This window comes from Pteropus vampyrus, unplaced genomic scaffold (assembly GCF_000151845.1).
Source record: "Pteropus vampyrus isolate Shadow unplaced genomic scaffold, Pvam_2.0 Scaffold126, whole genome shotgun sequence".
NCBI lineage: Eukaryota > Metazoa > Chordata > Mammalia > Chiroptera > Pteropodidae > Pteropus > Pteropus vampyrus.
This window is the reverse complement of record NW_011888907.1, coordinates 566792-579468: the sequence shown is the minus strand read 5'-3', so window position 1 is coordinate 579468 and position 12677 is coordinate 566792. Positions and strand designations below refer to the sequence as shown.

At 44.4% G+C, this 12677-nt stretch overlaps 1 protein-coding gene across 2 annotated transcripts in view; it reads left to right on the top strand.

Moving 5' to 3' along the window:
* SLC39A14 (solute carrier family 39 member 14) overlaps positions 1-8289 on the top strand; it is a 41508-nt gene extending 33219 nt beyond the window's left edge. For both annotated transcript variants that reach the window (XM_011366658.2, XM_011366659.2), the window contains exons 5-9: positions 1066-1188; positions 1921-2109; positions 2238-2445; positions 3395-3579; positions 5133-8289. In XM_011366658.2, the coding sequence (XP_011364960.1) occupies positions 1066-1188; positions 1921-2109; positions 2238-2445; positions 3395-3579; positions 5133-5279 (852 nt within the window). In that variant the 3' untranslated portion in view covers positions 5280-8289. The remainder of the gene's footprint in view (positions 1-1065; positions 1189-1920; positions 2110-2237; positions 2446-3394; positions 3580-5132) is intronic.
* Positions 8290-12677: the final 4388 nt, after the last annotated feature.

Below are 12677 nucleotides of genomic sequence, written 5' to 3'. Positions count from 1 at the left end.
CATATCCCAGAGGCCAAGTTTATAATTTCAGAAGCCGTGCCCTTGTCCCGTGCCCATCCGTCACGGCTTCTGGTGGAGAACAGTTCGTCGCCTGTTTTCATTTCAATCTTTTTCCCTGAGATGATTTGACTGTCCTGGAAAGTCGACCTGAATGTGTTGTTTCTACTCTAGAATTTGATCTTTATGTCTCTTAGAAAACTACACTAGTAGGTAGAGGTGGCATTTTGTCCCTTTAAAACAGAAAGGAAAAACTGACCTTTTAAATAGCCCAGAGTTCTTGGGACTTATAATCGCTTTTATCTTGGGCCTTATTCATGAGAAGGCTAGGTTTCATTCAAGAGGGCAGTTTCCTGTAAGAAAACTGAGGAGCAGGTCACCAGGCACTCCCAAGGCCCCCCACAAGTCAGGAGCATCCCCGAAAGTGGAATTCTCCTGATTTCTACTGTCTGCTTTCCAGCGGATTCTTCTGTTTTTTCCCCCATAATAAGAGTTTCCAAAAAGAACTCGGAACAAAACCCCCACGATTGACACATGCAGTTACACGGTCTGCTTCCTGGGCTTTGTGGACACCGGAGGTCTGCGGTCAGGGAGACGCTGCAATTCCTAGTATTTAACCGAGGAGTGGATTTCCCATTTTGGAAAGTGTAATTACACCGCCTCCCTTAGTGCTGACAGGCAGATCGGCCAGGGACATACGATAACAATGAAAATAAACACAGCGTCTTCTCTTTAAATGTCGAGTGTGCCAGAAGAGTCTGCCCTTGTAGCAAAGCACCAAGAGAAGTGGAGACGATCCTCATTAAAAAGTAGAAAACCACATCCAGGCTGTTTTTCCTGACAGTCCAGTTCTCAAGATGATCTGTCTTTTGCATCAGAAAATAAGCTAGCGAGGGGACGTTCGGGAAGCATCAGGGGTTGGCTTTCGCAGGAGCGGGTAGATGGCAGTTACCCCAGTGGGCACGTCGCTCTCCTTCATACAATCAAGGAAGTGGTTAAGCGATGAGAGGGGACCGGGGGCGATTTTTTTCTTTTTCTTAAACTCACTTTCTTTTCCTGGGTCCACAGGCTTTTGGTTTCAACCCCCTGGAGGATTATTACGTCTCCAAGTCCGCAGTGGTGTTTGGGGGCTTCTATCTTTTCTTTTTCACAGAGAAGATCTTAAAGATGCTCCTTAAGCAGAAAAATGAGGTGAGGCCCAGTTGTTTGTTGGTGAGGTAGTTCTTTGTGGGGCTTGTTTCTGTGTCTGGCTTGTTTGTGTGTTGCAGTGGTGATGTCACCTCGGCACCCTTACAGTGGGCTTGGGAGGGGTGAAGCCCACCCATTCCATGAGTAGACACCCCATTTCGCCTCATGAGGACACCAGCAGGGGGCGAGGGCGGACCAGAAACCTGGTCTCTGGCCTGTGCTGCCTTTTACTAGGCAGTAATTTATCCCCTCTTTTATTTCTTTAACATACTTTTATGCCTTTAGGACACAAAGAAGGGGCTGGACATGCACTGTGTATGAAGTGTGACCGCAAAGAAATAGGGCTGATTGTTGTAGCATAGTTCCAGAAAGATGCCTTTAGTGCCTGGTGTGTAGTTATCCCCAAAACAGTTGCCGAATCGACTACAATTAGCTATTGGAAAAGAGGAGCTCTAAGTATTTTGAGCGGTGCCACCTTGCTGGAGCGCTTGTGGATCCTGTGGCCACCGCTGCAGTGTCCACTCCCCCGATCCCCTCTGAGCCAGGCCCTCACATTCACCTTGGTTCGGCTCTCTGGCACCTGGCCCTCTGTTTCTGCGTGTGTCATCGGGCTGTGTTTGTTCTGGGAGTGGGAACGGGGCCTTCCCAGAGTTGGGGCCCCGGCTTAGATTGGACACTCAGGAGGCCTCGTGGCTTGGCGAGTGTCACGCTGAGCGCTCCCTGTGGTCCCTCCAGCATCATCACGGACATAGCCATTATACCTCCGAGACGCTTCCATCCAGGAAGGACCAGGAGGAGGGGGTGACGGAGAAGCTACAGAATGGGGACCTGGACCACATGATCCCTCAGCACTGCAGTGGCGAGCTGGACGGCAAGGCCTCCGTGATGGACGGGAAGGTCATCGTGGGCTCACTCTCTGTCCAGGTCTGTGGGCCACCCGCTGCTGGGTTGGGGGCCTGTAAGCGGTAATGGCCTCGATGACTCAGGCCTACCTTGCAGGTCCATTGTCCCCCCCTCTGACCAGGGGGCCGTGGGGTTGGGATTTCTTCTAGGACCTGCAGGCTTCCCAAAGTGCCTGCTACTGGCTGAAAGGCGTCCGCTACTCGGATATCGGCACTCTGGCCTGGATGATCACCCTGAGCGATGGCCTCCACAATTTTATCGACGGCCTGGCCATTGGGGCCTCCTTCACTGTGTCTGTCTTTCAAGGCATCAGCACCTCGGTGGCCATCCTCTGTGAGGAGTTCCCACACGAGCTGGGTGAGTGCGCACGGCCCCCGCAACCCCGTTCCGCTCCGTTGCCTGGGTTTCTGGCACCAGCAGCCTTCATGTAGCTGACCCCTCCCCCCACTTCAAAACACTTATCATAATGAATACATACATTCTCTATGCGATGTGAAATCTAACCGCTAACGTTTTAGTTAAATGAATTGAAAATCGATCATCGAAAATGATGGAGGTTTTTACAGGGATATCTGTCTTCCCTCACCTCCATCTCCTGTGGCTCGGTTTCCTCACCTGTACAATGGGGTTGACAACAGGACCTGCCTCGTAGATATGTCATGAGGGTAGAAGGGAGGAGAATAGTGAAAGGGACTGCCTATGTCCCAAACACTGTCCTAAGTGCTCAACGTAAGTCTTCTCGTATCTTACTAACCTCTCAGAGGCCGAGGTGCATGTTAGAGGTCTGCTGGGCGGGAGAAGTGGAGGAGCCACGGGTTGTTGGGAGGCCTTTAGTTTTTTTGGAGGGAATGTGAAAAGCTTAGACTTCAGAGGCTCAGAGACTCAAGGTCACGTCCTGGCTTTGCCATTTATTGGCTTGTGGCTTTGGGCAAATTGCTTAACTTCTCTCAGTCTCAGTTTTGTTTCCTAAAAATACAATTTATTATGGTTACGAGGAAGGAAGCTCCTCCCATTTCGCCGTCAATCAGAAGAGAAATGACACCATTGCCTGCTGGTTGTCTATTTTACATCATTTGTCGCCTCTCGGCTAGACGTACATGGCCAGGTTTGCAAACAGGGACAGCTCCTGGACGTGAAGATGAAGGGTGCCTTGGTCTTGTCACTGCGATCTCACGTCTGGGGTGGTCTTGATTTTCACGCAGACTTTATCCAGTTTAAGCAGTCTGTCCTCATCGTGCTCTCTGTCCCACGACCTAGCGTGACTCTTCCGCCCACACCCTCCCCTCTGTTCTCTCTGCCGCTGTAGGAGACTTTGTCATCCTGCTCAATGCTGGCATGAGCCTCCAGCAAGCGCTCTTCTTCAACTTCCTTTCCGCCTGCTGCTGCTACGTGGGTCTGGGCTTTGGCATCCTGGCCGGCAGCCACTTCTCTGCCAACTGGATCTTCGCGCTGGCTGGAGGAATGTTCTTGTATATTTCCCTGGCCGATATGGTAAGTGTTCCGTAGTTTATGCCATGTAGACGAACTAGACCAGGTTATTAAAAAAGTCACTGGACGGGAGGACAGCTAAGGAGATATTAGTTTGTTTTTGATAAACAGCTTTATTGAGGAATCATTCACATACCACACGATTCACCTACTTCAGGTGTATAATTTGGTGATTTTTAAGGGGACATTAGATTTTAAAGAAGGAAAAGCTTACGTTCCTATTAGCATATGTCATCAAAGAAAATGATTAGTAAATTCAGCTCCAGGGTCCTTACTTTTAAATACTTAAGTTTTATAGAATAAGTATAGATCAGTGGAAAGCATTATCACCAGTGGCTGGAGGTATACATTGTACTGGACCCGCTAACATTTGATGTAACCATTTAATCGATCTTGAGTTTGCTTGTGAAATACCTGATCTGTCATGTCTTTTGTATAAGTAACCTCGTTTGTTGGCATGACATGTTCTTTGGTATGTTTACATGAATTATTTTCTGTAGCCTTTGAAAATCATATTTTTGATGAGATGATGACAGTAGACCATGGTCCAGCCTCACCCATGGGAACATTTTAGAGTCTGTGGTGGGGAGCCCTCCCAGTGGGTAGGATACCTTCTTGCAGTACTGGAATTGGAAGGTCTCCTTACTGTCACCTGGCCTGCTGGCGAGCGGCGAAAGGCCCTGAGTCATAGCTCCGATCTCCGGCCCCTTAACACAGTTGCTCAATTTCCCAAAGAGGTCACAGTAACATTTTGGTAGCAGAAATATCTTTTTAAGTGTTTTTAAGGATTCCAATAAAAAGTTTATTTTTGTCAAAGCGGTTATTTTTAACCAGCATCTAAACACGTCCAGGGCTGCGTGCACGTACAGCACTTTGCTTTACCTCAGTAGTTGTGACGTGCAGTTGACCCTTCGACAGCAAGGGTTTTAACTCCATAGGTCTACATGTCTGTGGATTTTTTTTTTTTTTTCAGTAAACACCTTTACTGTTTTCAATCCACGGATGCAGAGGGCCTACCGAATGCATTGACCTAAACCATTTTGTATGGGGAACCTGAGCACCTGTGGATTTTGGTATCCACGGCTGGGTCCTGGAACCAGTTCCGCATGGATCCTGAGGGACAGCTAAGTTTTGGGGGAGTCAGAAGTTGCACGTGCATTTTTGACTGCACAGGGGTCAGCACCCCTAACCCCCATGTCGTTCAGGGCTCAGCTGTAGTGGTGACCACCTTGATTAAAGAAAGGCTCTAATCAAGTTCTAGAGGCTGTTGCTGTTAATTTTCTTTGTAAACCAATTTATACACACACACACACACACACACACACACACACATATATCTTAATTATATATTATGTAATTCTCACCCCAGTAATAATATTAACTATCATAATAGTCATATGTTGTAGACTAATTACGTTACCATTTTAATATAAATGTTAATATAATAAATGTGATAGCAGTTATTCGATGTAGCATCTACATTGCACTGAATTCTCCTGGGCTGACACGGTTAGGAGAGGAACTGCAGCTCTCTCGCTTTTTCTCTTCTTCCTCAGTTCCCCGAGATGAATGAAGTCTCCCAGGAGGATGAAAGCAAGGGCAGCACCTTCGTCCCTTTTATCATCCAGAACCTGGGCCTCTTGACTGGCTTCACCATCATGCTGGTCCTCACCATGTATTCGGGGCAGATCCAGATCGGGTAGGGACAGCCCCGCAGGAGCCTGCGCGGTCGCAAATCGGGCCCTTGGCCGCCTGATCCCTGGCCCGAGGACTCGTCATCCGTGGAGTGCCTCGAGCAAGTCAGTTATACTAAAAACTGTGACACGGACTGTATTTCTGCACTTAAATGTCAGCTGTTTTGAAAATGCTCTCTCCTAGTAATAAGCTGCCCTGGCAACGGTCTCCAGGCAGCACCCCTCCCTTTCCTCTCCCTCCTTCTCAGATCGACTCTGAGACCCGAATGCAGCTTAGAAGACAAGTTCAACTTTTTCCTCCGGTTACCCTGGCCTCTTCCTCTTTGAACCAGTGCTGAGAGATTTCGATTCCTTTGCCCCACAATGCGAAAATAAAGTCAGCAGTCATAGCCCGGTTAGAACTATCAGGAGGTAAATCTATAGTTTAGGGCCCATGAATCTAAATGTGTATCCTGGACCTCGAGATGAACCATTTTTAAGCGGATTCACCTAGTTTTTAGAGAACAGGTACAGGAGACAGGATCCCTCCTATTTTTTCAGTCTGTTCAGTTGCCCCTTCTCTCAAAGGGAACTGAAAGTCGGAACAGATGAGTAGGGCGAGAGTGGAGGCGAGCTCATCCTGAAAGAGGGGAAGTAGAGCCGATGGCGTGTTTCCTGTCCTGGCGGTTTCTCGTGCCCGCACCTGGTGTTTCCCGGCCGTCCGGGAGAGCCGGCTAGCATGTAGGTTCAGTAGTCTGGACTTCTCCTTCCTTCCGAATTAACACTAACAAGAATGGAGGGCAGAGAAGGACGACCTGCAGAAAATCAACTGGTTTGGCTGTGCTTTCCACCTCCTTTTCCCCACTCCCATCTTCTGAGACTTTATAGCTGCCTTGCTAGAAGCACATTTTGAGCACATTGACGATGCCGATATCAGAGGGGAGACTGCACAAATTTACCTCCCCTGGCCAACAGGTCTGCTGCAAAGTGGCAAGTCGACTTGTGGAACCAGAGTGCAACTCGTGCTCTTTTTGACAAGGGTAATCAGAAAAGGAATCAGTGCAGGCAACACTCAGGATTTGCTGATTGCCTAAGTAAAAGTCTGAATAATAGAACTCTGAGACGTAAGGTCCAGAACTTGGGTTGAGCTCTGAAGATGCTTGCAGAACAGAAGTCCTGCTGATTATGCTGTGAGTGGGTTTAAAGACAGCGCTGTCTAGGTTACCACCTTCTTCCTTTACCCCAAACAAGAAAGGGCGAATCCTGTATTGCATTGAATATTAACTGCTCTAACTCTGTTCAGAGAATGGATTGATAGGTTTGTCTGTGAGACTGTAGGCTGGCCTCGGGCACTGTGGAGCCCTCTCCTTGGAACTCTGGCTCAGAGGGGAGCTAATCTCCAGGTTCACTAGGTGAATTGACTTATTATTATCATATTGATAATGCAAGATTCTTTAGCCACTTTGGGGAGCCAGTCTCTCCAGAAGCCTTTCTTAGTGGTGCCCACAGTTGCAGCCCAGGGGCTGTATTGGCAAACTGATTTGTGTGCATGACTGACGAGTGCTGGTTCATTGCCAACACCTGTGTGTTTTTCTCTTCTTACCCAGAAAAACTTTCCACTATACAGTAATTAAAAAGCAGCCTCTATTTTGTTTTTTTTTTCTTCTTCTTCTTTTTCTTCTTCTTCTTCTTCTTCTTGGGAAGCATCCCTGAAACCAGGAATATTCTTGAAAAGAACATGAGCAGGAAAACTGCTGATGATGCTTTGTAAATTCTCCTTCCCTTGCCTGTCGACTTTGATAGATTTGAGAATGAATGGGCTGAAGGAGGAAAATAGTTTTCAAGAATCTAGATTAAATATCAGGACTGACTCCTGATAGGATTATGGTCCAGTTTTACCAAAGAACCAATTCCTTGAATGTTGGAATCTAACTTTTTATTATATTATTATTGTTATTGTTACTGTTTTAAAACAGTTCTGTCTTTTCTGTTTTATTTTTCCCAAATTGCTTTCAGGAGCTAGCAGAAAATAACACTCAAACTTCAAGACTTTAGAAGATTTTGCTTTCCTTAATTCACATTGATGTATTAAATTTATAATTTTAGCATTCCCTGTAGATCCGTCATTCCTTACGAATACTATTATTCTTGGAGTAAAATGCTATTAGAGTTAGTGGGTTTCTAGATTTAGAAGAACTCAAAAATGTAATCTTTAACAAATTAAAAAATAAAATATGAAGTAGTAGGGTGCTTTTCCCTTTCCTGCACGTCAGTATTAAGAACCTTCCTTTCATAGACAGCTGCCTCAAAGGGAAATTCTCTTTAAACTAGTGCAGAGGCCAGTGCTGGCTGGGCTTAGGAGGTTAGAAACACTCAAATCGTGCAACTGATGTGATGTTGCCATTGGCTCATGAGTTGAAAATGTGACCATTTCTTTTGGACTTTTAAGAGTTAGATTCGCTGTTTTAAGCATTCGTGCATATTAGAAGTCTGAGGAATAGTGAGTTTTGAGGACTTCTTCACCCCCCTTTCCCCTAATGGACCAGCTCTTATTAACAATAATGAGAAAATTCTGTGTCATGTGCTGGAAAATTCTGTGTCATGAACCAGGAACAAGGGTTCTGCTGCTTCTCGCCCTCACCCTGGCTTGCAGGTTGCCTTTCATCTTTGCCCCCAAAGGTCTTTTGTGCCTAGTTTCAACTCGGGGCTTTCCTATATTGGTCCTTCACCCTGGGTTTAAAAAAAGAAAGCTTCCCTGAATGGGTATCCTAAGACTTGTTTTTAGTAAGTCCTTTTCCAAAGAGATGGTCGTATGCCGGAAATCTGCTTAAATAATGAAAAGTTGTCTGATTTTTGCAAGAGGTTAGGTTTTTATTGTTCATATTTCCTTTTACAGTTCTGCAGTTCCATCACAGTGTTTTTAAAAATAACTCAGGAGATATGAGGATAAATTAGAAAAGAAAATAACTTAAGTTATATGGACTTTAAATGTTTTATTTGTAAGAATCTATAAATAAAGCTATATTCTGTAACTGTTGAATCCCTCGTGATCTTTGCATTAATGTGAGTGCAATGAAGGCTGTTAAACGCAAGGTGGCGATGGCGTCTCACTGACGTACAAAGCTTTGCTTTATTGGACCAGCTTGTATTTGAAGAGATTTTAGAAGCAGCTTTAAATATCCTAACATGCTCACTTTAAATAATTAATTTATTTTTTATGGGGACCATGACTTCACAGAGGTTGTATGATAGAAGAAGTTTCATCACACTTTTCCCTTGTATAAATCCACAACTTGAAACTTGAATAGTATACTTGGTTCGTTTAAACCACATCTCCTTTATGTCTTACACGGAAAAGTCTTGTCATAAGACTTAAAATTCTAAAGCTTTCCTTACTGTTTGGTCATAGGGCCAGGGATCTGCTGTTTTCTTTTGACAATAAAAATGAGCAGTAAGGTCTTACTATTGAATACAGTAGAGATTCCCCAATGCCTATTGCTCAGCCCTTCCATTTTTTTAAACTCAAGAATAATGTGTTAAGTGGCTCATGCTGGTCATTCAAATTGCATTAACTCTATTGGACCACTACCTGTTGGAGTTGTTCAAAGTGACATTCACTCCATCCTTTGGCTTGTGCCACCCTGAAGAGCCATCCGACCTCGGAGCCTCGTTGCACGCACCTATTAATCGGACTTGCATGATAATTGCTGCTGTTCTTTACTTCCTGAGCTCCTTCTTGGCGGAGCTACATCTGGTTTCTTTCTGTGATGTCAGCACCTCCCACCCAGAAGGAATGAATGAAAAGACCAAATGAAGTGCCTGTAAGTTCTATGTTTGTAAACATGCTCCTTTCCCACTGGCAGTACCTGTCATAGTTTCCTATCTTTGGTGTTCCTTTTGCTTATGCCTTGTTACCTGGTCCTCCTTTATTTAGAAACAAAACTTTGAGAGGGGATTATGGCCCACATGGAACAGAGCTAAGCAAAACAAACAGGTCATTAAGAAGATTAAAACTTCGATCTTAGCCCTGTCTTTGTAATACTCTTAACCAACTAAGCCATTAGGACATTTTTGGCAGAAGGCAAATGACCTTCTATCGTGTTGCTTCTGCATACTCTTTCTTACCATTCAGTGATACCAAGATCTGGTTTGAACAAAATTCATTTCAAAAAATAATAAAGACGTCAAATGTGGACACAGATTTTGATTTGTGGGAAAACACTCATCTGTTTTAAAGATTTTTGAACCCTGAATGATCTAGTGCGAAAATCTAGACTTCTGAAGAATGATAGGTTCAAATGCCAGCGGAAGTGAATCTTTTTCATCTTTCTAAAATAAAGTGAATTACATTCCATTTAAAGTAGAAAAAAAAACACACAAAAAAACAGTGGTTGGAAACGATCCATAGGCCCTTATCGGCCTTCAGCTAAGTATGTTTAGAGCTGCCAGCTAAAAAACATTTTTCTTTCCAATATCACAAGCCCTACTTGCCAGATGTCTATTCAGAGTTTATTTTAAATGAAGGAGAGGAATTAACAGAGACTACCCTTCCTGTACAACAGCAATCTTTGACCCTCGCAGTGGGTGGGATTCTGAGATGGTAGCATCAATTATAGTTAAGGAATAACCCAAAGTGTTCTCACTCTGGCAATCATAAACCAAGAAGTGCTTATTTTTTCCACTGGGCTCTGGATTTTTTTTCTCTTATCTGTGGTTTTCTTATAGATCTTTAGAACATAGAGTTTGCCTAAGAATAAACTTAGGCAATGATCCGCATAGTTTTTTTTTTACAAATAAACGCATGTACCAGAAAGCCATCAGGAAATTCCTTAGTGAAGGCCCCTGACAAATTTTTGATGAAGTACTTCTAAATGTGAAATGTGTCTTGCATTTGGCACCTTTTTTGTGTGAACGTGTTTCTTTGATATGGGAGGAAGGGTTATTGCTGCCTCTCTCACTGTGTTTGGGGTGATAGGGAGACAACCAGAGGGGCTTCTGCCCTAGAGTAAGAGACTATATTGTTCCCAGTGGGAGGCAGACTGAGGGGACAAGAGGTTTGGGAGGCGGGGCATGGCGAAGTTCTGTATCATCCTTGGGACCATAGTCCGTGCCCGCCCAGTCAGCAAAGCAAGAATCAAATAAGATGCAACCCTGCGGTTGGGATATGCGGAACAGGAGGGCACTGGGTATACCCAAATCCACGTTCATTGCTGCCAGGTCTAAAGACTCTCTTATCCAGTCTCCCTATGTCCACCCTCTATGAGCCAGGCAAGGCCCCTGTGCGGCTACTGGAGGTAGCATAGGTCTTAAAGCGGTGGCTACCAGCATTAGCCACCACCACATGGCCATCTGAGGTCAATGCCAAGCCCTATGCGCCCTATACTGGCTCTGCAGATGTGTTGATGTAGGACAGGAAGAAGTTAGAGCTGCTGGATACCTGCATGTGGCTGCTGCCCGGTCAGCTACAGGATATTCCCGTTGGAGGCCACAGCTATATCCGCGGGGGCTCTGAACTGCCCGTTGCCCTTGCCATGGGAGCCAAACTTGAAGAGGAACTCTCAGCTGGCACTGAACACCTTCACTGAGTGGTTATGGAAATCCGTCACCTCAATCTCATTCTTGTTCACAGCCACAAGATGAGGCCCAGCCATCAATGGCCCCACTGTCCCCACGTTGGCCAACCAGCTTGCAATTGGGCTGGAAGGTGAAGATGCTTTGACTGTCAACCACAGTGATGTGTCCATTCAGGTCTAGGGCCACACCCTTGGGGCCCATGAAGTGGACCACTTATATCTTGGTCTTGAACTTGCCCTCAAGGAAAAAGATGTTGACCTAACAGTTATCATTGTCTACCAAGATAATGTCTCCGTTGGTGTCTACTGCCACACCTGTGGGGCACTGCAGCTGCCCAGGTGAGTGCCCTCAGACCCCAATGTGTAACTTAAACTGGCCCTCCTTGGAAGAAACCTGGGTGCATTAGTTGCTGTCTGCTACCACTGTGCGGCCACTGCTGGCTGTGGACCCATTGTGGACTGGTGAATTTGCCCCTCACCTTCCCAAGACTGCCAACTGCCAATAAGGTTGTCCTTTTTGCCTCCCGTGCTGTACTTGCAGCTTGGCCTACACGTCACCCCCTGGCAGCAGGGACTCAGGAACTGGACACCGTTGGTGGGTGGAGGGAGTGGCAGGACCTGGGTACACAAGGCACGAATGCCGCTTTGCTATTTGTAAGTGCATCAAAGTTTAAGAATGTCACCCCAGCCAATTAGATGGAAATTCCTCACAAAACATAATGTTAACCTTGTGGGTTTTAAGGAGAAAGAAAATAACTAATTCAATAAAGGAGACTTTTTTTTTTTCTTAAAGGATTAGGTCTTTAATTATAGATGCTAGTAAGGAAGGGAAAAAGTCTTTTGATCTACTGTATCCTTCCAGAATAGGAGATTCTTTCAAGTGGCATGTTCCTTATAACTTCTTGAGGTTAGTAAAACAAGCTTGTCTGAAGCCAGTGTCTGGTTGTATCCTATAGACACAGCCTTTGAAAAGAAATAACTCGTGCTGCCAAATTCACACACTTTTAAAATTTTGTAGTAATTCTCCAAATAATGTAGTATTTTTCCCCTCTTCTCTTGAAAATCGCATGAACAGGAGAAAGATTAAATTTAGATTTTTCTTTTCTGGAAAAACTGATTTTTAAAAATTAAATTGCTTTTTCAGTATCGGTGGTTCAATAATGTAACTAAAAGAATAAATAAAACCTAAACATTAGAGATCTCAGCATTGTTTCCATTTGGTTTTAGGGTGTGTTATATTTAGTCCTGCAAATCCATTTTTCTAATTATGCTCTACTTAACCTAATAGGAAACTATTTTGTATTCCTCGGTTCATACATTAAAATTTTTCTTGACAACTGCCTTGATCTAGCTCATGGTAATATTTTTTATTGGAAATATTAATCCAGCTTTATAAGCTAGTTTAAATAAGCAAGTCCTTAGAAAAGTACTTAAGTTTGGTGCTTTTTTATTATCAATTTTCATTTTATTATTAATTATTTACATTAACAGTAGTGAAAATGTTCTGAAATATCAGCATTAAAAGATTCCCATCACATTGGCTTCCATGACACATCTTTATTTGTGATTGATTTTTCACGAAGCTGCGAATAACCTCTACCAAATTCCGAATCGTTGAATAAAGCCTTCTGATTTACTGTGGTAAGGAACGTGTTATATTAATAAACGTTTCCTAGTTGGTGTAGAATGCTTGCTCGAAGAATGATTTCTGTGCCTGTAGTGTACACAGTAGGCTAGGAAAAGCCATTCGTGGTTCTAATTCCCCTTTGAACTTTAGTTTCCAGTAAAGTACAGTCAGATGTAAATTATAGGATGTACTCTAAGCCCGTATGTGGACAGAACAGAATTTATAACC